Genomic DNA, 25,515 nt, shown 5'->3' with positions numbered 1-25,515 from the left:
TTTTTCCATGGTAAATTTTGACATTTCATTTCTATGGAAAAATGGGTGATGACCTCTCCAAGCTGCATCCTGCTGAAAGGGGGCAAAGTTTTGGGAAGTAACCCAAAGTCCTTATTCTCTATCAGGTGGGAGGTGGACAGTTAAGACTATTCCATATCAGAGCGGTTCAGAGGTCCACAATGGGAGGTGGCAGGTGACTGGACAAGTCATACCTAAGGCAAGGATCATGCTATGAGATGACAACAATAAACAAAGACAGCAAAGCATTACTTCTTTTATAAACAATTACCAAAAAGCAATTATATTTCAGCCAGTCTCGGAAACCCATGAAGACAGTAACTCATAATCATATTAGTGAAAAACAGATCAAGTTTACCAACGTAGGAGGTTAGGAAGATTTGTAGGTCTATGAGATCAGGCTTAAATTAACTCAGGACAAAGAATATCATTATTATCAGGCACTCCACACAAGGACCCTTCCTTTATAGCTTCCACTTTTGCTTACTTTTGGGAGGGCTGACACAAATGTACATCTTTTTTTTTTTTTAACTTATTATATGATTCTATTTACATGGAATATGCAGTTTGAGATAAAACCCTAGAGCAGAGAGCAGGCTAATGGTTGCTGCAGGGCTGGGAGGAGATGGGATGGAGGATATCTGCTTGCTAGGTTGAAGGTCTCCTTTGGGGGTGATAAAAATGCTTCCAAACTAGAGAATGGTGGTGGCCATGCAAGACTGCGAACATGCCAATTGCCACTGAACTGGACTTATAAAATGGTGGAGTTGTGGCGCATGCCTGTAATCCCAGCAACTCAGGAGGCTGAGGCAGAAGAATCACAAGTTCAAAGCCAGCCTCGGCAACTTGGTGAGGCTCTAAGCAATTGAGCAAGACCCTGTCTCCTCAAAATAAAAAAATAAAAGAGCTGGGGATGTGACTCAGTGATAAGTGCCCCTGGGTTCAATCCTCAGTACAAAAAAAAAAAAAAGTGAATTTTATGTTATATAAATCTCACCTCCATTTCAAAAGCACAGAAAAATGAAATGATAATCAAAAAGTTCTAGATGAATAGCCAGTAATTTTTCTTAATTTGTCACAATTTCATTAAATTTTTGATGGTCATAAACTAGTATTTTTTTAAAAAAATAACACATTAGCCAGGCATGGTGATACATGCCTGTAGTTCCAGCTACTCAGGAGACTGATGCAGGATCACTGAGGCACAGGAGTTCAAGATTACAGAGACCCTGTCTCAAAAACAACAAAAATCATTAAAAGTTCCAAATAAGGCATCAATGTAGCTGAGGTCCTCTAATATGTTCAGTTGGCAAAGCACCTAGTAGAGTTTACAGTATACAAGAAGTGTTAAAAATGCTTTTAATTTGTATAAAGTGCAAAGAGACTACTGAGAAACACATGAAAGCATATAAAATGGTCAAAGCTAATGTACATGTACAGGGACAAATGTACATCTTAAGTTACATTAAAAAAAACATTGTTTTTCCTTTTAGGTGTCCGTGTAGGACTGTGCTCAGGCTATGCTCTCCTGCCAGGTGTTTAAGACCAAATTGGTCAAAACTGACATTGTTCCTATCTACTCTTAAGAATCAGCTGAGATTCCTCTTGGGGATGTCTGTGAAGCCTCTTGGCTCCATTAGCTTTCCTCTACTAGTGGTGCCATCTGCCATGATGGGTCATAGTCTTGCTGACCATATGTGGCTTCTCTTGGAACCATCAGGGATATTTTGCTCTCTAATGACTGTCCTCTTTGCAGAATGTGCATTGGTTGCTTCCTGTTCTCTAACATTCTCCTGATCTCCCTGATCAGTTAACTCTGGTGGCTCACCAGAGTTGCAGGGGACAGAGAGGGGTCCTGTCATTCTCTGGGTCCTGGCTGACCTTAGAGGGTCAGGGCCAACATGTTGGCTGCTTTTTCCTTGGCCATTTTACTTCCTTAACTTTGGTCATCAAGTTTTTGCTTCTAAATACCCAGCAAGCCAGTTTCACTAGTCTTAAAGAGGGAGTAACAGGTTATAACTTCAATATCTATAATTTGAAAGTTACCCCTTTCATTTAACTGTGGTTAGTATTGGTACTGGTTAGTATTAGTAATAGCATCTATCTGTCCTATAGATGATGGTTTATTATCTCAAATTAACCCAGGTTCTTTTTTTTTTTTTTTTTAGAAGTAGTACCTCTGAAAAACACTAATAGGCAACAGTTATAAAGTTTACAGGAAAAATACAAAATGAAATGAACAGAGAAAAAACATATTCAGTTTATGTAATAGATATGAACCAAGAAAAATGACTTTTATAATTTTGAACCTTTACTTAATTATATAATACATCCTCTATTTGAAACCACAATAATCTTTACAACAGAAATTAATCTTTTGAGCACAACTTTAAATGAGCTGAGGTCTAGTCTATTTTGAAGCCATTCTAACATGGAGTAAGGTGGGAGCAGAGCCTTATCTCAGGTAAGGTGGGGGTCTTCACAAATAACAATACAACATTACTCTGAAACATGAATCAAACAAAGGCTAAGAGAAATTTTAACTTTCTTTTTGTGAGAAAATTTCTTAATTCTAATGTCATTAAACTTACCAATGAGACTCTGTTTCACTGTTTATGCATTTTTCATACTGTCTAAATAAGTGTATATCTCCTTGTGTGTAATCAGTATACATTCCCAATGCCCTGCTTCCTATCCCTCTAACCATGATTTACAGTTTTCATTCACAAAGTCTCTGTGCAAAAGATGACAAATGCTAGCAAGGATGTGCAGGAAAGGGTACCCTAGTACACTGTTGTGGAAAACTGTGAGGAGAATCCCCAAAAACTAAAAATAAAATTACCATATGATCTGGAAATCCTACTTCTGGGTATGTACCAAAAAGATTTGAAGTCAGTTTGTGAAAGAGATGTCTGCACTTCCCATGTTTACTGCAGCACTATTCATAATAGCCAAGGTACGGAATTAACCTCAGTGTCCATCAGAGGATGAATGGGTAGAGAAGATGTGGTATACATACATAATGGGACTCCATTCAGCCTTAAAAAGGAAGGAGACTCTGTCATTTGTGACAACATGATTGGAATTAGAGAATATTATGTTAAGTGATATAAGCCAGACACAAAAAAGATAAATACTACATATTCATACTTATACATGCAATCAAAAGCAACAGAACTCACAGAGGTAGAGGGTAGAATGGTGGCTTATCAGAGGCAGTGGAAGGGGGATGGAGATGATCGTCAAAGGGTACAAAGCCTTCGTCAGGAGGAATTTAGGGGGTTTTGTTTTGTTTGGGGGTATTTTTTGTTCTTTTTGGTTTTTGAGATCTATTGCACAGTGTGGTAAATATAATTAATACTAGTGTATTGTACATCTCAAAATCACTCAGTAATTTCAAATAATCCTACCCCCCGAAATAGTACTTGAGGTGTTAAGTATGTTAATTAGGTTGATTAAATTTTTCCATATTGTCTTAAAAATTACGTCATCTTGTACCCCATATTCTTAATAGTTGGTCAATTTACAATATACATTTAAAAATAGATTAAAAAAGTGTTCTGTGAGCCAGAGCACTAGCACCAACTGGGAATTTGTTAGAAATGCAAGTTCTTAGGCCATAGGCCAGGACTACAGAATCAAAAACTCAGAGTGGGTTCTAGAAATCTGTTGAAACAAGTTCTCCAGGTGATTCTGATACTGACCAAAGTTAGAGAAACACAGGGTATTGCAGTGCTTACAGGAGGAGTGCATCCACCAGGGGGCACAGTAAGGGTTCCACTGTTGGAAGATAAGCCTACCACTTATCATTTTATGTTCCTCATGCTTTTGGTGAATATGATTTTTAAAATTATAATTATGAATGAATGCTCGCTAATTGTACACACTAATGGGATTCCCTGTGATATTTTCATGCATACATAGAGGAAGCACTGATCACATCCATCCCCCTTCTTTTGCCACCCCTTCCCAGTTCCTAATAGCTAATTCCCTTAGCTTCTTGCAATTTGTTTGTTTGTTTTTAAATTTCCACATATGAGAAAAAACACATGATACCTGTCTTTCCTGTGTCTACCTCATTTCACTTAATGTGATATACTCCAATTCCATGCGTGTTGCAAATGACAGGATTTGTTCCATTTTATGACTAAATAACATTCCATTGTGCTTATGGATCATATTTTCTTTATCCATTCACCTAGGCAGATTCCTCTCTCTTGGCTATTGGAAATAGGGCTGCAATAAATAAGGATATGCAGATTTCATTTCCTTTGGGTATATACCCAGGAATGGGAGAGCTGGATTATACAGTTCTATTTTTAGTTTTTGAAGAATCTCCACACTGTGTCTCATAGCAAACTAATTGACATTCCCACCAACAGTGTATAAGGGCTCCTTTTTCTCCACATTCTCATTGCCATTTGCTATTTTTTGGTTGTTGTTGAGTAATAACCATTCTAACTAGAGTGAGATGGAATCTCATTGTAGTCTTGATTTGCATTTCCCTGATGGCTAATGGTTTTAAGCCTTTTCTTTCATATATTTATTGACCGTTTATATTTCTTCTTTTGAGATTTATCTCTCCCGACCATTTGTTCATTTTTAATTGGATTTTGTTATTGTTGTTAAATGTTTTTGAATTATTTATATATTCTAGATTTAATCCTCTGTGAGATGAATAGATGGCAAAGATTTTCTTCTATTTTGAAGGTTGTCTCTTCACTTTGTTAATTATTTCCTTTGTGGTGCAGAAGCTTGTTAACTGGTTATAACCCCATTTGTTAGTTCTTGCTTTTGTTTTTGTGTTTAGGAATCCTGTCTAGGAAATTGTTGCCTGTGCCAATTTATTGAAATGTTTCCCCACCTTTTCCTCTAGAAGTCTCAGCATTTCAGGTCTTACATTAAGGTTTTTTTTTTTTTAATCCATTTTGAGTTGATTTTTATATAGGGTGACAGATAGAGGTCTAGTTTCAATCTTTTACACGGAAATATACAGTTTCCCTGGCATTGTTTGTTTAAAAGGCTGGCCTTCCTCCAATGTATATTTTTGGCACCATTGTTGAGAATTAGCCAAAGATAGAGGATTTAATTTTGGGTTCTCTAGTCTGTTCCATTGGTCAATGTGTCTTTTTTTAAATGCCAATACCATCTACATTGCCACCAATTCTTTCAAGTTAGTGGTATTGTGATAGAATAAAGTAGAAACTTAAGCAGCTTAAGAGCTGACAGGCTGTGGTTTCACACATTGGCACACAATAGCTCTGCTTATTGGCATTTAATCAGAGATGCTTGCAGCAGCTGACAGGTAGCTGTATCAAGGTGACTATAGTAGCAGAAGCAGAAAACAAAATAACTGGGACAAAAGGCCCCCCCACCCCCACCCCCAGGTTTAGTGCAGTAAAAGTCCCCAAGCTGTCTGGGCTGAAATCCCCTGGGCTGTTGACAAACTTGTACCCATATAAGGAATGTAAGATGCAGCCTCCAATAGAATTGCACCAACACCCTTGCCTGGAGTACCCAAACTTGCTTATGTCTAAAAGCCCTGCTGCAGTTGGGGCTCAGACTTTGGGAATTATCACTCTGGGTGGTGGCCACTAATGAAATGTTGCTTCCAGATCAGGTTATCCTGACCCTCATTTCTCATCACAGTATCTAGTGGCTGCTTTCCCCACCCCCCCCATAATCTCTTCTTCATAATGACATTGCATTCTAGCTGCCAAAGTTTTGTGGTCATCATTCTTTAGCCTCAGATTTCAAAACTCTCCATTACATTAACTGAAGGCTACTCAGAGTAGCCTCAAGAAGCTAGGAAATTCCAACAAATGCTAAAACATGGATGAATCTTGAAGACATGTTAATAGAAATAAATGAGACATAAAATGACAAAATTTGTGTAATTTCACTTATTTGAGTACCTAAAATAGTTAAATTTAGAGAAATTAAGTAGTAATTTAAATAATTAAGGCCACTGAATTGCAGGCTGAGAAAGGATTAAAATGACAAATTTTATGATATATATATATATATATATATATATATATATATATATATATATTACAACGAATTTTTAGGAAAGGGGATGACATGAGTACAAGATGGACAATTAGAACAATAGGGAAAAAATTGAACACACAGACCTATACAATCTTGGTATATGAGAGAAGAGACATTAAACCTGCAGGGAAAAGGGTGGCCTATTAAAAAAGGGATGAAAACCTGGATATTTGTATGGTAAAAGGTAACATTTAATTCCAACATCACATCACATAGAATTTAAATTAAAGTTGAATGACACCGTGGAACTAGGAAGGCCAAACCTCAAAACTTTTAGAAAAAAAATATATGGTAATTGGGGACCAGGTATAGTGGTGCACACCTGTAATCCCAGTGGCTTGAGAGGCTGAGGCAGGAGGATTGAGAGTTCAAAGCCAGCCTCAGTAACTTAGTGAGACCCTGTCTCTAAATAAAATATAAAAAAAAGGGCTGGGGATGTGGCTCAGTGGTAAGCGCCCCGGGTTCAATCCAGGGTATGTATATGTATGTATGTATGTGTGTGTGTGTGTGTGTGTGTGAGAGAGAGAGAGAGAGAGAGAGAGTGTGTGTGTGTATGTGTGTGTGTGTGAGAGAGTGTGTGTGTGTGTATGTGTGTGTGTATATATCCATATCTGTATGATTGTCAGTGGCAACATTTCTTGAACAAGGCATGAAAGGCTGTGTCAGCTTCCTAGAACTGCTGGAACAAGGTGTTTCAATCTGGGTGGCTTTCAGCAACAGGAATTCATTGTCTTCTGGCCTCAGAGCTAGAAGTCTGAATCAAGGTGTCAGCGGGGCCATGATCCCCTGCGTATAACCCTTCCTAGTCTCCCCACACCAGAGAAACCAAAGTGAACATTTGGGACTCAGCAGGCTTCCATTTGTTCCAAGAGGACACTGGTTTAGCTGCTGCCTTGTGTACCTTCTTTTCAGAGATGGAGACTTGCTAAATTTCCCAGGATGGTCTTTAACTCCTGGGCTCAAACGATGCTCCTCTGCAGATCATTTAAGCAATCAAAAAGACCCCGAAAAAACTGGCTTCTTGGTCCAAGTCAATCAAGTGTTCATTAGTTACAGAGACAAAAATTCGGTCATTTTCCTTAAGCTCAAACATTCCCCCTTGATAGATGGAATAGAGTCCATATTCAGAATCTTTGGACCAACAACTATTTCTGGCACTTTTCATCAGCAATATAGGGTCAGGATAGTCCGTACATTTGTAAATATACTGTACCAACTGTTTGCTTTTCTTTTTGGTATCTTTTGAAAGTGTTCCTGAAGTTTCTTCAATTTCCTGAAATCGAAAGTATGTTTGGGAATAGATGTAATAAAGACCTGTTTGATGAATGACAAGTTCTCCATTCCTCAAGTGCAAATTTTTCAGGAATGAATGTCCCTTCCTTGATGACTCCCAGGATTTTATTTTCTGGCCCAAAGCCTTTTCACTCTTGGAGTCTGGATGAAGATGAGAGATAGAGAGTTAACAGAAGAGAGATTATAGCAAAGCAAGGACTTCCCCAGCAGCTCTGCACAGCTGATATTTTTGCTGGGTTTACAATGGATTTCAATTTAATACCAAACTTCTTGCCCCTTCAATATTATGTGGATTATAAATTCTAGTCATATAGGAAGCAGGAGGTTCCTGCATCATTGTGATGTTCTGGAAGTTCCCTGCCTTACTGTAGCTCATCTACCTCTTATACCACACCTGACATGCTCATCTCTGAATAGTAACACAGGGCATGATCCACTCAGGTGGCAGTTTTTACTCCTGAGCAGAGCTTCTGTCCTAACCCCCCTTTCCTCCTTTCCTGTGCTGGTGGGTCTTTTTAAGTTCCTCCTAGGTCTTTCACAGTTCTCCAAAGTCAAAGATGCCACCCAAGCAGAAGGCATTTTTAATTCAAAAAATGAAAGGCACAAATTTGGGCAAAGGAACCTATATTTAAAGATCCTCAGATCCCTGAATCTTTAACTCTCAAAGATTCTGAGTGAAAAAGAGCTCTATAAAAATATGGACATTTTTAAACTTTCGTTTCATTTTCCTGATTACTGCAAAATTTAGCTTTTTAAGAGCTTAAAACAATTATCAAATTTGTTGATGGATAACAAACAGTAACATTGTAATAAATCTTACTTGTAGGTAGCACATGTCAATCATTTCTAAAACATGATTTTAGGAATACCAAGGAGACAACTGCTCAGGAATATAAAATACTCTCCTAAACAGCTTTTTCATCTCTTAAGTGATTCTTAAATTTCTTTTTCTGGGATAAAATCTTTCCTAAAAAAAAAAAAAAAAAAAAAAAGGTGACTACTTATTGAGTACTCACAGTAGGCTGGACAGTTTGCATGTGTTACTATTAATCTTCACCACTTTATGAGTTAAGGATGATCTCTATTTTGCATATGAAGACATTGAAACGTGACTTGCTTAAATAACTTGCTCTAAACATATCTAGGTGAGGAGGAGCTGAGTATTCACACTTTAGTATTTATACTGTCAGAACCATGCACTTCCTATAGCATTACATTGATACCCAGTCCTACAGAAAAAAAACTGGACTTAACATATTTAGGTAAACTGTATGGAACTGACATTTTTGTGGATGAAATATGCTCTTATGTTGGCAATGTCCTATGACTCAACTTACAACGGCCATGAAGAGCACCTAATGATTCACAGTGAAAGTACATGGTTTAGAACCTTATAAGAGAAGGAAGATCTGATACACATGCAAAAATGGAAAATGCAATGCCATTGAAGGTGGGGAGGGGAGGAAGGATATCACTTTACAGATAAAGAAGAATAGCAAAAAATGGAAGCCTAGGAATTTCAAAGACAAAATTCTTCCCTTCATATTTTCCCCGAAGCCAGTTTTGCCACAGCAGTAATTGAGCTCTTTGTCTGTAATTTTGCTTCTGAAAATAGTCAATCTGAAACTTGATTATTACAAGCATCTTCTAGATTGCCATATAAATATTTTAGGTAGAAATTAAACAAATTAAATTCCTTAGAACAACGCTTCCATTGGCTACCCTTAGGCCAGGTGTTATTTTTCAGTGCTAGGATCAAACCCAGGGCTTCATGCATGCTTGGCACATGCTCTACCACTGAGGTACATCCCAACCCTAAATTGGATGTTTGTTGTTTTTTCTTACCTGGATCTAAGAATGTAATGCTTCTTCGAGTGGTCCCTGTTATGTGAGCTGCTACTCTCTGAGGTCTTCTTTCTCTTTCTAGGGAAGAAATAACTTGTTTTTCTAAAAGAAAAATGACAAAAGACTCATCAGCACTGATCAAACTAGTCCTCAAATAAGTTCTGCTCACAGGTGCTGTCAGTCAGGGAGCACATTGGGCTTCCAAAGTTGATTCTAGGAGTTTCATAAAAAGACAGCCCATGTTTTAGTAGGATGGTCAATCTACTTCAACTATGTTTGATTTGAAAAGTACTTTAGCCAGAAAGAATGAGCACTAATGTGAATTATAATTTATCAGCATCTCAGAGGCAAGGACCAAGTAGAATACAACAAAAGGCAACAAACAAACAAAAACAAACAGAAATTAAAAAGACACTGTGGACTTCTATTAATCATGCTGAATGACTTAAAGTGTGCAAATAATCATATATTGGCAAATTTCCTCTTTGAGTTACATATGGAAAAAATTAGAGTGGTAGCATTTTTTTTTCCACTCCAATTTTTTTCCATCTCAATTGTATTTTCCTCTTTGCTAGGTACTACTGATTCTAAAGGAGTGGAATAGCAAGCAATTGTCCATAGATGCTACAAACTGGTATCTAAACAGTCATCCCCACCAAAAAAAAAAAAAAAAAAAAAACAGGAATTGATATGCTGGTCCAAGATTTAGTCCAAGAACATGTAAGTTGCTAATTCACGAGATCATAACAAATAAGATTTATTGACCACCATCCAAAGTACTTAAGAGCAACTTAAAAAAAATCCCCCAAACCCTACTCTCTTTAAAAATATCAGCTCCAAGTTCCCAAATATGCTCACATTTATTGTTAGAATAAATTGTACTCTTTCGTCAAACAAATATTGGCAGGTTATTCCTGCACTACACTGTACAAGGTGACATGAATTAATCATTGATTCTATTGACTGAGTCCTCAAGGGACTTAATAATATTTCATGAGAGATATGAATTAGAAAGTGAAAAGTTACCTATAAGAAGTAGAAATAAAGGGTGACAGGTGTGCAGAAGAGGAAAGACTCCTAGTTATTTGAGAGCTGAGGTCAAAGGAAGGTTTGTCGAGGAGATGGTGCTAAGGTCTTTTCTTTCATTTACTCAAATAAACCAAAGTGCCCACCACACCTGGGCCAGGCATTGTCCAGGTCAAAAAGAATTATAAGCAAGCAAATGCAAGAAACTGTTATAATGCAAAGATCAATATCTAAACAGGGTGAGGATGGGCAGGCTGCAGGGATGGGAGAAGACATTTCTGGAGAAACAGAACAGAAGCCCAAAGCAGGATATACAAAGCATTCCCAGGTCATGGGAGGAGTTCAGTTGCAAGCTTGAATGAGGCATCCAAGAATTGAAGATCTTGACTTAATAGGACATGGGAAGACTGAAAGGTGTCCTGGGAAGTGAAGAGGTATACGTTGTAGTTGAAGCCCCCTTATGTCATGGTAAAGTTTGATGGATGGAAGGTGAGAGGGCTGCAGGCTAGCAGGCAAGTTAACAGATAATTATAACTGAGACAAGCACAGTAGACCTTAATTTAGGCTAGGAGAAGAGGGAGCCAATAGGAGTGCTGAAATTTCACAGAAGAGGATAAATGGAAAACAAACAAAAAAAATCCTTTCCATCTATCTGGTATTAGTTGTAAATGATTCAGAATGGGTGGCCATTTATATGATACTGAAGTCCAAACGCAGCATGGAAATGCATAGTCGATTACACATTAGACTCAGAGTGCTCAGCTTTCAAGGTTGATGTGTCCATTTACCTTTAACCTTGACTGTTAAATAATTCATGATGCCTTGCCTGCCCCTAACCCTTAACACAATGTTTTTAAATATTCAATATCTGAATTCGATTTGCATTTGAGGTCATTGCAAGGATATGGGAAAAAAGATTTGAAAACAAATTTTAAAAGAGAGGAAATTTCCTTCTGGTTATAACAAATATCTCCTAGAGAAAAAACTTGCTTATATGTGTATTTGGGTGTCACTAATACGTATGGGCATGCAGAGCACCTAGTGATTCATAGTGAAAGTACATGGTTTAGAACCTTACAAGAAAAGGAAGATTTGACACATGTGCAAAAAGGAAAATACAATGCCATCGAAGGCGGGAAGGGAGGGATGCTTTACTGGGGTGAATAAAAAGAATACTGTTCCAACACTAAAAAGAGTACATGCACCTACTATAGCCCATGGATCCGGTGAGCCTTATCAGAACTGGCGGCATGTCCAACATGCTGACAATTGCTTTTAACTTTGGGGAGATGATCAGAAAGAATGCTTAGATCCCAGGACCAGCCCTATCATTCACATTTAATAAAGAAAAATGAGACTTTTCACATGATGAGGAAATTAAGAAACAGTTTCTTCTCCACCAGATTGCTAGCATATGTGTTCAGTCATGTATGGCCGGTCGTATGGAAAAATGGGGACATGGTGAGCCAAATGCAAAGAAGTAGCAAATTTAATTCAGTCATTTTATTAACATGTTCATTTATTCATTCCAAAACTACGATGAAAGAACATTCTGGATAGAGAGGTGGTGTTGGCACACTGTGAATACACTAAATGGTGCACTTTTAAATGGTTAACTGTGTGCTATGTGAATTTACCTCAACAACAACAACAATAACAACACACACATACACACACACACACACACACACACACACACACACACGGACTTAAAGTAGTATAATAAAGGGGCTGGGTGGGAAGTCAGAATCATTAGGCCTGAGGTGTACAGTTAGGTGCAGGGTATAGAGAGGTAAGAAAACAGAAATGTATTCTGTCTTTATAGATCTTGAACCCAGTAGGGAAGCAGACACCAAGTAGTTTTAAAATACATAAAAATAGAAGAGATGGACAAGGTGAGTGTGATAGAAATAACAGTGCAGGATACCTTACTTAGAGAGGTGAGAGGAAAGTCCTCTGTAAAGAGGTGACAGTTAGATGATCCATGATGAAGAGGGAGGAGCCCGGGATGGAAGATGACAGATGGAAGGGTAAAGAAGTTGGCCTGGGCTACCACAGTGCTGGGGAATGTGGGTTAAGAGAAGGCTGCTGACCATGAACAGGAAGGTAGACCACAGGATGAAGATTGCGGTTGGCTAGAAAGATGTTCAGGGGAGGCATAGTGCAGGAGGGGCTTTTGCTCATGGTCAGATGCAGAGAAGATGGGTAACTTTGGGGGAATCTTATCTACTTCACTTCCTGCCAGGTTTCAGAAAAGATTTAAGATGGCTTATTTAAAACATAAGGTAAAAAACAGTTAAGTGAAGTAATTGAGGTGAAAGGGAAATTCATATGGGAAAAACAAAATTGAGAGGAAGTAAAGTTCTGGCTATAGGTAGGCCACAGATTTGGTTCTGAACTTTCCAGCTATTGGTGCAAAGATTAAAATAGAGTCAGTAAGTGGCTTGAGACACTGAGCAGCAGGCCAGAGGTGGGTGGGCAGATGGGAGCAAAGAGGAGAACAGAAAGCTATTTACCTTGTCATGAATTTGACAAATTAGAAGAACAACAACAACAAAAAATCACTACCTTCAACTGTAGGAATGGTTTCCTCATAGGTTCTCAAAATCATCTGCAAATAGTATTGAATAAAGCTTGTTAATTCTCTACAAGTTTTCACCCGCTATAGAATATGCCTATGGCTCTTCTTGCTGGTGTCTAATAGGACATTTCTATATAAGATACCAACTTAGCTTTAAGTTGTTGATTGAATTCAGTGTTTGTATGGGGAGGGCCGAGGGCAGGGATGAATAATGAGATAGTGGTCCCTATGCAATGACGAAGGGAGGGTCTTCTGCCCAGGAAAAGTTCTGCTTCTGGATGAAGTCTTTGAAAGGTCACACTTGGAACAGTGCATGAGGAAGAGGCCATCTGCCAAGTCAGGACAGCCTAAAGTCCCCCAGGCCTCCATGAGGCCCCATGTGATAATCATGTCATATCACTTTCTATTGGGGGGGGCACATGTGTGTGTATAAAAGCATGGCATGACAGAGTCCAGCAGCTTGAAATTATTGGACAGATCCAAATCTTAAAATATAATGAATACTTCTCTCTCATGATGCCCACAGACATTCACACCCACTAGGGTATGGCCTGGCAATACAATGTCATTCTCTCGTTTCTGAAAATATGGTCAAGATAGGCTGTACATAAAGATACCATGCTGATTTGTCATAGTTTCACTAAACAGCTAGTAAAGCTGCCTCTTTGTGCTAACCAATGGGGAAAAACAGCAAGAAAGTGAAAATTGATCCTTTGTATTAAACAAGCAAAACCCAGCTAAGCTCACTCATGGCTTCTGGACCCCCTTCATTCAGCTCAGTCACTCCTGAGGGCTTAAGCCATCGCTGCCTTCCTTTCCTCATCACTGTCATTAATTTTGCAATTGCTGGAACCTGCCTCCTCTGTACCCCCACCCCAAAGCAGAGGCTCTGTGCTTCTCCTTCTGCCTCCAGCCCTAACCCCGGATGGGGCTAGGAGTCAGTCCTGTGGGCTCTGGTGTAGGGATGGGAATGAGGGGAAATGAGCATTCTCTCTCTCTGTTTCTGTTTGTCTCTCTCTTTCACTCTTGCTCTTTCCTTCTCTTATTCTGGGACAGAAGGGAAGGGAAGGATGGAGGGGAGCAAGTGAAGGGAAGAAAGGTCAGCCTCGCGGTGTGGGAAGCAGAATGAGGGACTGCAAGCGTCGCTGCATAGCCTGAGTCCAATCTTGCCCATACTAGTTCTGGGAGCCTGCTCAAGTTACTTTGCTGATCCGAACTTCAATTTCTTTATCTATTTAAAAATGTGTATATGGCCCAGTGCAGAGGGGCACACCTGTAATTCCAGCAGCTCGGGAGGCTGAGGCAGCCTCAGTAACTTAGTGAGGTCCAAAGCCACTTAGGGAGACCCTGTCTCAAAAATAAATAAATAAATTAAAAAGGCTGGGGATGTTGGTCAGTGGTTACACTCCACTGGATTCAATCCCTGGTACCAAAAAGCAAAGCAAAAGCAAACAAAACACAACACAAAAGAATATCTATGTGTGTGTGCATAAAAGCATGATTTTATATATACATAAAACCATGATTTCTTCCTCACAGAGCTGCTGTGAGGATTCAACCAGATAATGCACAAAATGTGCATCGGCTGCTTACTGGATAACCGTTGCGATGCCTCTGAACAAAAGGGGCAGTTCCTTCCCCACTCTGGCCCCCACCTTCCATGTCCTCCCCTAGCTTCTCTCTACTCTAGTTGGTGTCCGAATCTAAGAAGGGGAGAGGGAGAGTTGCAGAAACCCACATGTAAATTCTCTTGTCTCCCCACTGCTGCTCCCCATTCCAGAAGACTCCTCAGTCTCCAGGTGTCTACCACAGTTCTGCATCTCTCCCTGTTGCTGGGTTTCGTCCTGCCCTCCAGCCTCCAGATCCCAGGGACTTTGGAATTCCATTTCTGAGGTTCCTCTGGAGCCTTCCACAGCCGGTGCTTTTTCTAGCTTTTGCCCGCCCCTGCCCCCGCAGTCATTGCTGTTTGAAGTGAAGGAATCACAGCTACTCAGTACTACTGCGGGGGGGAGGGGCAGCCAAGACCACATTTCTAGGGTGGGCACAGAGCAGGTGCGTTCCTAGGCCACCCAGGTGGAGATGCAATTTCATTTCCTGTGGAAATAGCATCGTGGTGATGTCTGAACTTGACTTTGTCTCTCAACATGCTACTTCCTCTCTTCTCCTGAGCTCCCAATCAGAGCTTTGCATGTGATGTTGTCTGAGGTCCCTTCCAGCTCTGACGTGGTGTGGATCTTATTCTACAGTTGGAAACCCACCTAGATAGTGTACACCAGACAATGGACTTTACAAACATGTCTAAAACACATCCTCCTCCTACCCTGGGAATTCCCCAGTATGTCTTTAAACAATAATAGCATACATGGGTTTGTTTTGATATTTGTGCTCTCATCTGATGTTTTCAGCAAATATTTTTAAATGCCATCTTACAGAGAAGGGAGCAGCCAGGGAAGAAATTGATTCAACCGAAGTCACATTGCCAAAAATAAAATCAATCACATTTAGTAAAATTAACTATTAGCTAACACAATATTTCTGCTAGAGGTCTCTTAAGCAACTTATATAAATAGGTATATTTTTTGTAATTTGTCACTTAACTGTGAACTGAGATATCTTCACCTTTGGTTCTTAAAGTATCTCTTTTTCCCTCTTCCTTTCTTTCTTCATCACTGTGTGCATGCATAAATAAATATGTATTTAATTCCAGAGAGCAATAATGTGGGAAGCATATAAAACATCATTATTTGGCTTCCTTTGTCTTCTGAATGAAGACCAAAAAAAAAAAAAAAAATTACACCACACAGCAAGACCTTGAACATATTTTCTTGTCTGTGCCTCAGTTTCCACAAGTGAGATTAAAGGTTTAGACTAGAGGAGGAGGCTCTGGGGTATACCAGAAATCAGCCAGGACCTATCATTTTCTGCTATGCCAGTTTTTCCTAGTTCTGTGAATCTGGGGAAAATCACTTGAACACTCTGGGCCTCGGTTTCCTCTTTTGCAAAATGCAGAGTCTAGGCTTGCTAGCTTAAGGACTCCTCCTCCTCTGACCTTGTGCTCCTGTGAGTGAGGTTACCTACCTTCCTGACAAACTGGCGGAGTTGCCACTTCCCTTGCCAGCAGGGGGTGTTCATAGAATCTTCATCAGTGGGGTCCCAAAATCGGTCGTCTTCCTTTAAGAAACAGGCCACGACACCTTGGAAGTACTTGTCCTGCATCTGGGTTGAAATGGAATATACCACAATGTTATACACCACAGCTTTCTGCCTTTCTCCAACTGGAAGTTAAAACAGTGGAAACTGATGGCGGATTCAGAGAAGTTACAGCACCTTGGATAAAAGTAGGCCTGCTGTCCTTTGTTCTTTGGCTAAAAGCAAGCAGTTGAATAATAGGGGGAAAGGTGGTGACACATATCAGACATCCTGGGTCCTGGTGCCGTCCCTGACCTCATCTTTAAGCAGCTGTGTTGTCTCTCCACCATGCTTCCTCTTTTCCCTAGGTGCTGCTAATCAGAGCTTTGAACATGGTGATGTCTCGGGTCCCTTCCAGCTCTGTTGTGGTTGGATCTCATTCTAAACTTGGAAAGCCACCTAGATACAGAATAGGCAGGGAGGTCAGTTCGAATTCCAGCATCCTAAATAAAAATTAGACCCTTTGATGTATGGGCAATCCCCTTTTTCTTAATCAGAACCCAGGTGGCTGAGGAGATTCTGTTATTGATGTGATTTCTGCTAGTCTGGGTGGCATTGTCTGGACCTGTTCTAGAAATCTCCATGCTGCCTCATTAGATGTTTACACTAGTGAGGGACTTGTCTGCAGAGACTTGAAATACCATCTGAAGTTTTGCTGTTTCTTCTGATTGAGAGTAAATATTTATACAGCCGGATCATTGTCAACAAAGTCCTCACCCTTATCAACAAATCCTTGCTAGATGTTACATACACACCAACCATCCAGAACATTCCAGGCTGTTATCTGATTAAGAAAAACAGAAGGTTTTCTTTTTATTTCCTTCTTTCCCTTTTGATTTTATTTTCCTAACAATTGAAATTTAAGAGATGTTATTTCCCTGTAAAAAAAATTTGAGTTACCTTTATCTGGGGAAAAAAATGGAAAATAATTATTTTTATCTGTTATTTGAAGTTAGTTTACTGCAAAGCTTGAAGGAGCAATCAAATTTAATGACAATCTTTTAATTTATGAATAAAACAATCTCAATTTAAACAAAACTTCTGTTTATGACTCAGCCATGTACCCCTTGGATTTTTGATAAAGGTCGCTCAAGTGTAAAGGTACAGATTTGAGTTAATAAATTCCTTCCACATTCCCTAGTGCAGAACACTTTACTTTTAAATAAATGTTTATTTTTTAAAATTTTCTTTCTTTCTTTATTTTATTTTATTTTTTGATACCAGGAATTGAACCCAGGAGGGCTTAACCACTGAGCCACATGCCCATTCCTTTTAATTTATTATTTTGACACAGGGTCTCCCTAAATTGCTTAGGGCTTCACTAAGTTGCTGAGGCTGGCCTTGAACCTGTGATCCTCCTGCTTCAGCCTCCTGTCTTTCTTTCTTTAAAAAAAAACAACAAAAAAAAAAACTCTTAGAACTTTGGGCTGGCCCCTTCCAGCTTAGTCATGGTGGTTCATGCTACTACCAACCCAGCCATCACAGCTGCTGCTCCTAGAGCTTGTGGACAGGTGTGCAGGATCAAAAATTTACATTGTGGTCTGGGGATATGACTCAAGCGGTAACTCGCTCGCCTGGTATGCTCGGGGCGCTGGGTTCGATCCTCACATAAAAATAAAATGAAGATGTTGTGTCCACCAAAAACTGACAAATAATTATTAAAAAATTCTCTCTCTCTCTCTCTCTCTCTCTCTCTCTCTCTCTCTCTCTCTCTCTCTCTCTCTCTCTCTCTCTCTTTAAGAAACATACATTGTGATCAAAAGTAATAAGGAAATGATGGGTACACTTCTAGGATTTAATGACTTTGTCAACACTGTGCTGGAATCACACCAGAAGGAACAAGGATTACTCAATATTAGCTCAGATTTTGCTAAAGGAAATAATAATATTGGTTCCTGGAGGAGAAGAACCTGAAGTAGGAATGAATTTCCTTGACTTATGCTAGCTTCAGTTTTGTTACATAATGACAGCACATTAGAATTGTTTTAATCTTTTGGATTTTCTCAAGTTTCCTGTTATAGGGAAATACTTTGAAGATGTATTGTATAACCATTTTTTTTAAGTTAATCATGATTATTTTGGAAAAAGAAGAAAGGAACTTGTAAAAAAATAAAGGTGTTTTTGGCTACCTTACTTATTACACAATAGTAGCCAATGAAATAACAACAAACAACAACAACAACAAAAGAGTAGAAGAATCTCATAAATGCAGTTGAGGATGGCCACCTGGACCCACCTGAGTGGTGGAATGTGTCTGGCAATGGAATTAGACAGCCTACCTCACACCTGCCCAACCCACACACCTCTGTTGGGAACAGCAAGTTGCCTCTCAAATACTTTAGGAGTTGAATAGCCTTTCAGAGAAGGAATTCAGTCACATATGGCTCAGAAGCGTAACAGGGGACCACTTTGTGCTTTGGACATGACTTTTGCTGCTCTGCCACTGTGGCTGATTTTTAAAACTGACATTCCCCGCCCCCCCTTCGCTCTCTCTTCTTCCTCTCCCTCTCAATGTCCCTAACGTTGGGAGAAGCAAGATTACCCTTTTGCCCATCCTAGGCTGTTATCTGTCCTTGAGCAAACCTATACCACAGGAATAAACTAATTCAGACTTCAGGACGGTGCCAGAAGATCTAAGAAATGGCTACTTCTCAGGGTCACAAGTAGACTATAGCCCCCCAACCAAGCACGCCTGAAATGCAGCTTTTGAATTACCTCTTTAAAAGCCCTCTGGTCAGATTCACAGACTGTGGTACAGGAATCCCCTCTGTTTCTCCTTTGCTGGCAAAGCAATAAAATTTCTTTTTCCATTTTCTCAAAAATGTGTCCTCATTATTATATTGACATCAGGGACGGACGAGGACCAAGCTTTCAGTTACAGAAGCCGGAGACCATGTCTAGCAAATGGGGGACAGGGATCAGGGAGGAAGAGGGAAGAGCTGGGATGAGCTACAGGATGAAGAGGGTTATAGGAAAAGCAAATTTTTCTGGTCACTGTCTCAGTGCAGCCAGTCTGAGGAAGTTCTGCCAGGCTTTGGTTTTATTAAACCCAAACAGCAGGCTCACAAACATTGGTAACTTGTTGGAGTACAAAGGTGTGCCTGACAAGAAGGGAGGGAGCACTTTGCTCCTTACTTCCCAGAAACTGCAGGGTATTTCAACAGGAAAGAGTGTTGACAGACAGGGAGAGGCAGAGTTGGCTGCCTCTGGGTCAGGCCAGCATCCTGACAGGGGTTAGCAGAAACCTATGACCCCGAGTGGAATTTGAGAAGGGTGGAAATACAACCCAAACAGCAGAGGCCAGTTCAGGCTGATGCCAAGTGTGAGTGAGTGCCTGTGATACCTCTTGGGTTTTCTAGAAAATCTGTCAGGAGGTGGAAGGGGGAACTGTGAAAACTGAGTAAGGTCCTGGGAGATTGACAAGCTCGTGCTACTTATGGCTCAAAAGTAAATGCAGCCTAGTCACTTGCAAAATACACTGGCAGCCAGAGAAACATAGAAAAGTAAAGAACATGTTTTGAAAGTATAAATGGAAAACAAAATACTCCCCCAAAGTAAAAATAAGAACAAACAGGCAAACACTAAAAGCATCCACAACCCCACCCCATAGTTAACCTTTGGATGCTTTCTCTTGTTTACAGGGTTATCAGACTGCCTGATACAATTCTTGCATATAGTTGTTTTCTCATAATATCCAAACTGGGCACGGCAGTGCACACCTGTAAACCCAGCAAATTGGATAGTGGAGGCAGGAGGATTGCAAGATTGAGGCCAGCCTCAGCAATTAAAAAAAGAAGGACTAGGGCTATAGCTTAGTGGTAGATTACCTCTGGGTTCAATCCCCAAATGTCCTACCAAAGACTATACACAAATATCACATTCTTTAAATTTGTATGAAAACCACACATGGTAGCATATATTCTCTTATGAGATTCACTACAGAAAATGTATAATATCCTGAAAAATAAAATGGAGGGCACCTCTTACCCTCCTATATAGAGAGCATACTTATCAACATTTTGGTTTTTGTCTTTCTAGACATTTTTATACATAAATATTGAATTTTGAAAACAAAAATCCAGAGAGGAAGCTTCACCACCTTCCTCATCCTCGTGTGTTCCTTGTATTATGATGTTTGGTTGTACTTTTGCAGGTCTTGGCCTGTTCTAGTGACTGTGTGGCAAGTTTGTGCTGTGGTGAGTCCAACAACGATTAATCAGATGCCTCTTGCCCTCCTTCTCCCCTCCCCCCACATCCTTTCTGTCTCAAAGTATGAGCTTCCTGCAGCACACTGCAGACTGGACTGTTCTTTAGATAACCACATGTGGGTGTTGTGGCTGGGGGATGCAGGAGTTCAGGTATCATTCCTGTGGCCCCTGGAGGCACAGCTTTGTACCGAGTACCTATTTTTTTAGCTCCAGAAGCTCTTGGTTCTGAGAAGTGGATTTCCATGGTGACTACTTTGGTGCAGTCACAACACGGCAGCTGCCTAGGCCAGGGCCAACCAGTCCTGGTGGGGCTTAAGATCAGGAAGGTAGATTCCTGTGCTGTCACAGAGATTTTAAGTTGACAGCTTTGGCCCTCCCTGCTCCTCAAACATTAGTCTCTGATCATCATTTTCTGCAAACCACAAATAGCATAAAGAATCATTTATGGGGATCTATAGAGAAGGATCCTCTTTTCCCTCCCCGTCTATGATGTCAGAGTGATAGGCCATTTCCTTGCCATGAAACTTTCACAGAATGACACAGACTTTGGAGTTTCCATACATGCCTGATACTCGCTGGTCTACAGGCTTCTTGTGATGGTCCAAGTCAATGTTACCGGGCCTTCTTTGACACATGCGCCATCCTATAGACCTTGCTTACTGAATCTTCTGCAAATTCTCAAAGGTAGAAACCTGTAATCTATCTTAGGAAATTGCTGCTTATGCAGAATATGCGTTTTCAAATTCTGCACAGATTCTCAAGAAAATTCAGATTTATTTCCTCTTGGAAAAATTCCTGATGAAGATGGTGATACCTTCAAAAAAATCTTTCAACAGAAATTACTATGGCTAAATTGATTGAGCACTTGCTTAATAGCCAGTTTCAAAAGTTAGGCTTTATCTGCTACTAACTTTGTCATCTTGAAAAAAAAATTACCTAATTTCCCTAAGCCTTAGTTTGTTCACTTATAAAATGGTATAATTATACTGATTTTTATAAGATGGTTATGAGTATGACACAGTGTAATAGTTATCAAAGTTTCTGGCATGCAATAATTGTTCAATATCTGTTAATTCTCCTTTTATAGTGCTACTCTCAATTAATTCTTATGCATGTGTATGCTCATGTAACTATGCAGTCAAGAAAAATATGCATAAGTGGGGAGATGTTAAGCTTTATTTGAAATTTCCATTTTTTTAAGGAGAAGTTTTAAAAACTTGATTATATACATAGGCAACTGCAATCAGCTCAGCGGAGAATCCATTCAGTCTTAAATAAGCAGACCAATTTATGATGTGTATAACTGATAGAGCCACTTGTTTATGGAGAAATAGCTTCACTCTCTTTATACTATAAAGTTAACAAAGGGCTTCAAATACTGGCTTCAGATCGGTACACGTAGCAGCATTCTGGTCTCTTTTTTCCAATATTTTTTTTTTATTAGTTGTTCAAAACATTACATAGCTCTTGACATATCATATTTCATACATTTGATTCAAGTGGCTTATGAACTCCCATTTTCCCCCCATATACAGATTGCAGAATCACATCGGATACACATCCGTGTTTTTACATACTGCCATACTAGTGACTGTTGTATTCTGCTGCCTTTCCTATCCTCTACTATCCCTCCTCCCCTCTCCTCCCCTCCCATCTTTTCTCTCTACCCCATCTACTGTACTTCATTTCTCTCCTCATCGTTATCCAATATTTTTTATTGGTGTATTATAATTATACATAATGGTGGGATTCATGCATGCACACAAGTATAACAATATAATTTGGCAAATATCATTCCTCAGTATTTCTCTTTTCCCTCCCCTTCTCCCTTGTGCTAGTCTCTTTTCCTACTTTAATGCTTTTCCTTCAATTTTCATGAGGTACACTTCATCTTTCTTTTCCTTTTTTCCTCTCCCTAGCTTCTATGAGAGAAAACATGACTCTTGACCTTCTGGTTCATTTTGCTTAACATAATGCTCTCAAGTTCTATTTATCCTGCAAATGACATAATTTCCTTCTTATTTATGGCTAAATTAAACTCCATTGTGTCTATGTACCATATATTCTGTATCCATTCACCGATTGATAGACACCTAGACTGTCTCCATAGTTTGGCTATTGTGAATTGGGCTGCTATAAACATAGGTAGCAGCTTTCCAGTCTCTTATGTGGACTTAAAACTAAAAGTATGATTACAGTAATATCTATTTTCCTAGAAATACACAAACTCTTCAACATGCCCTCCAATAAAGCCTTCTTTACAGGTCATCTAATGTGTTAGAAATCCTAGGGTGTCATGAGGAATCAGACACATATTCAGAAGTAGCTCCATAAGGCAAAATGTAGTTCTGCAGAAGGGTGTGCTACTGAACAAAGTCTGCCAAGCAAGTGCACATGAATGAGCTGACTACCTGTTTTTATCCCCAGTGCAATACTGCCCCTTGCTCTGATAGGAAGAGCCTGGGGTTACAATCTCTGCAATTGATTAATTTTAAAATTGGAGCAGGCAAAGGAAAGGGTTATTTCAAGAAATCCATAGCCTAAGGTGCTATTGTGTAACTTTCCATTCTGCTCTATTTCCCCTCTGTAGGCATTTCTTACATCCCAATCTTACATTTAAGGCTAAATACTATATTCTGAAAATGGACCACCAGACTTTCTATTTCTCAATGTAATTTTCATAATGACTTACAAAAAAGAGTCAACTTCTTCCATTTCCAAAGGAAAAATTCCCAACCAACTGAGATAACCAAATTTACACTCCATAGGGTATACAAACTGCATTTCCCTAACAGACAATTAGAAAGCATTCTATAGCTTTTATGCATTTATATTTTTCTGGGACTCAGCCTTGCATTTCCTAGTCACCAGCAGATTTGGTGTTAGAGGATGTACATCAAGAGCTGCACAGTTTTGACCATGGGTATGCTGCTGTGGAAGGAAGAGCATTAGTTAGGCATTCTCAGCCCTGGTGCTAGTCTGTCCTGTGTAAGCTTGGGTATTACATATCTGGGGGGGGGTGGGGGGACCTGCTTTCCTCATCTATAAAATGAGGACGGGACTGGGGGGGAGGTATCCAAAATTTCGTGCAACTCTCAATTCTCTATTATATAATATAGAATTTGTCAAAATATACATAAGAAATTAAAAACTGACTTGGTTTATTTGAGTTGGCATTTGTGATTGGTTTATTTTACATTCACAGTTTCAAAAGTTTTAGATAGTTGAAAAATCATAAACTAAAGTGACACTAAGTCTTTTTCTTTGTACTCATACCTGTTTTTCACCTGGACTATCCTGAGCATAAAGTGACAATTGTATTTTGAACTATTTTCACATGAATAGTCAAATACTGAGTCTATTAGCCTCTCTGTTACAGACTTTACCCATGACACATCTGTGCACTGGGGTAGGTAGAAAGCCAGTCCTTTGTATTCACACTCGTTATTGTCAACACAGAAGTGTCATAGTTCTGAAGCTAAAATGCACTTCAAGGAAGGTTTCCTCCACCCCTCACTTGTTCTTGGAGCAATGAGAAACCTGACATTGGTTCTGACTTTAGTTCAGATGAAGATTATTCTACCTGCTAACTTTTAAAAGTCTGGCTTGTCTATGTGAAGAAATTCTACCTACTAACTTAAAATATTAAACAACAACAACAACAAAAAGGAATGGGAGAGAGAGGCTGGCATGAAGTCTGACCATAAGCAAACAGTACATAGGTGTTTGTGCAGGGCTCACCTCTGAATGTTTTCCCAAGTCTCTCTATGGTCCACTGGAATTAACCTCAGCTGGAACCTCATTAAGGGTTTAGTTGTTGGGTTTGGGTTGAGCCCCAACTCTCTTTTTGCTGCCTGTCTCTTAGAGGCTCCCACCATGTTTGTGATGGTTGTTCACTTATATAGCCTGTATTTAGAGAGCACCTGCATGAGAGCCATATGCCAGACTGCAGAGGTGTCAGAAGCAGATGCAGCCTCTGCTCTGATGCCCTCACCCACAAGAATTCAAGCATTTAGCAGGAAGCACTGCAGAATGGTATCAATTTTAAAAAGCAAATGCATATAAAACTAAACAACACCAACAAAAATCCCTTAGGAGTTTTGTTCCTTGCATCTGCTAGTAACTGGTAGAGCCAGTTCTGTAACTGAGCTTGTTTTTGCACCGTCTGCTGAACCTGCACCTCCATGAAGTCCTTGGGAATGATAAACATTAGCAGTTAGAATCTGCAGACAGAAAGAGATTTTCTTCCACAGTAAAGTTTTCAAGGAACAGTGAGCTGAGAGGCAGAGAGGAGGGCCACCTGACAGTTGCTGAAACTTGCCTTTTTTACTGACCTGCTTCAGCTCATTGGTGAAGTAGATGTAAGTCACAGCCACACACAGGGACTGCAGGAGCACTGTGAAGATCAGAATCAGCACGCAGGACTGTCCGGGACTGGAGCCCGCCACGGTCTGCATCATGGCCATGATCCTGTGAGGGTCTGACCGTCCCATGTCAGCCAGGCAGCAGCAGGCTACTACGAGGAAACAAAAACCCCAGGGGTGGAGTTCGTTCGTTTTAGTTTCATTTCTGTCAACATGACGATGAAGTTCACAGAACACTACGAGGGAAGCCAGCAGGAACAGAAGTAAAAGCCCCAAAGGCTTTCCCAGATTCTATAACTACGTCAGGTCGCAAGTTGGTGAATGCATTAAAAAAAAAAAAAAAAAAATTCAATGTGCAAGGCTATGAGTTCAATCCTTAGCACAGGAAAAAAAAAAAAAAATCACCAGGAAATCTGTTAAAAAGTATTGCTGCCTGGACCCCACCTCACATCCCTTGAACCTGCCCTCTGTTCTACCCCCATTCCTCTGAGGCTGGAACAGAGCAATGTGATAAAGCTTGCACCATGGTGGTAACGGGGAGAAGGGAGACCAATACCCTGCGCAATATACTGTGCCCTTCTCTGTCCTCAACTCCCTTTGCCCTCTTCTCTTTCTTGCTTTCCTTCTTTCTACAATCCCCTCAGCTGAAGATGGCTGGGGTTTTATTTTATTTTTCCTATTACATCCTCATTCAATTATAGAGCCCTAAGCCTTTCACCCTGGCTGCCATTAGCAGAAGCACTATCTTTCTAAATGATAAGAGAATTCTTATGACTTGAAACTTCCATATCTGGCTTCCCTTCTGTTACCTGAGGTGTAGAAGAGGGTTTGTGCCAGAGTGAATAAAGAAAAATGCAATCCTTTCATAACAACGATATTTCTGCATAACCCTATTTTGAATGGCAGAATCTAAATAACATGTCTTTCCTTTTGCAAA

At 39.8% G+C, this 25,515-nt stretch overlaps 1 protein-coding gene and 1 pseudogene across 3 annotated transcripts; one reads left to right on the top strand and one right to left on the bottom strand.

Annotated features, from left to right (window-relative positions):
• Window positions 1-270: 270 nt before the first annotated feature.
• On the bottom strand, window positions 271-24,738 carry Tnfsf10 (TNF superfamily member 10). 3 transcript variants are annotated; one of them, XM_076868855.2, is made up of 5 exons: window positions 24,549-24,738; window positions 15,896-16,033; window positions 12,805-12,847; window positions 9,211-9,312; window positions 271-7,506 (listed from the first exon to the last, which is right to left on the bottom strand). In XM_076868855.2, exons 1-5 carry the CDS (start codon window positions 24,705-24,707, stop codon window positions 7,058-7,060), a joined length of 891 nt encoding a protein of 296 aa, XP_076724970.2. In that variant the 5' UTR covers window positions 24,708-24,738; the 3' UTR covers window positions 271-7,057. The 3 variants fall into 3 exon arrangements, with proteins under 3 accessions (XP_076724970.2, XP_076724971.2, XP_076724972.2); XM_076868856.2 differs by having other exon boundaries at window positions 9,211-9,288; XM_076868857.2 differs by lacking the exon at window positions 24,549-24,738 and adding an exon at window positions 16,145-16,385.
• Window positions 17,465-17,951, top strand: LOC143642207 (U6 snRNA-associated Sm-like protein LSm5 pseudogene; annotated as a pseudogene).
• Window positions 24,739-25,515: the final 777 nt, after the last annotated feature.

Source organism: Callospermophilus lateralis, chromosome 10, assembly GCF_048772815.1.
Source record: "Callospermophilus lateralis isolate mCalLat2 chromosome 10, mCalLat2.hap1, whole genome shotgun sequence".
NCBI lineage: Eukaryota > Metazoa > Chordata > Mammalia > Rodentia > Sciuridae > Callospermophilus > Callospermophilus lateralis.
This window is presented reverse-complemented; position numbering and strand designations above follow the sequence as displayed.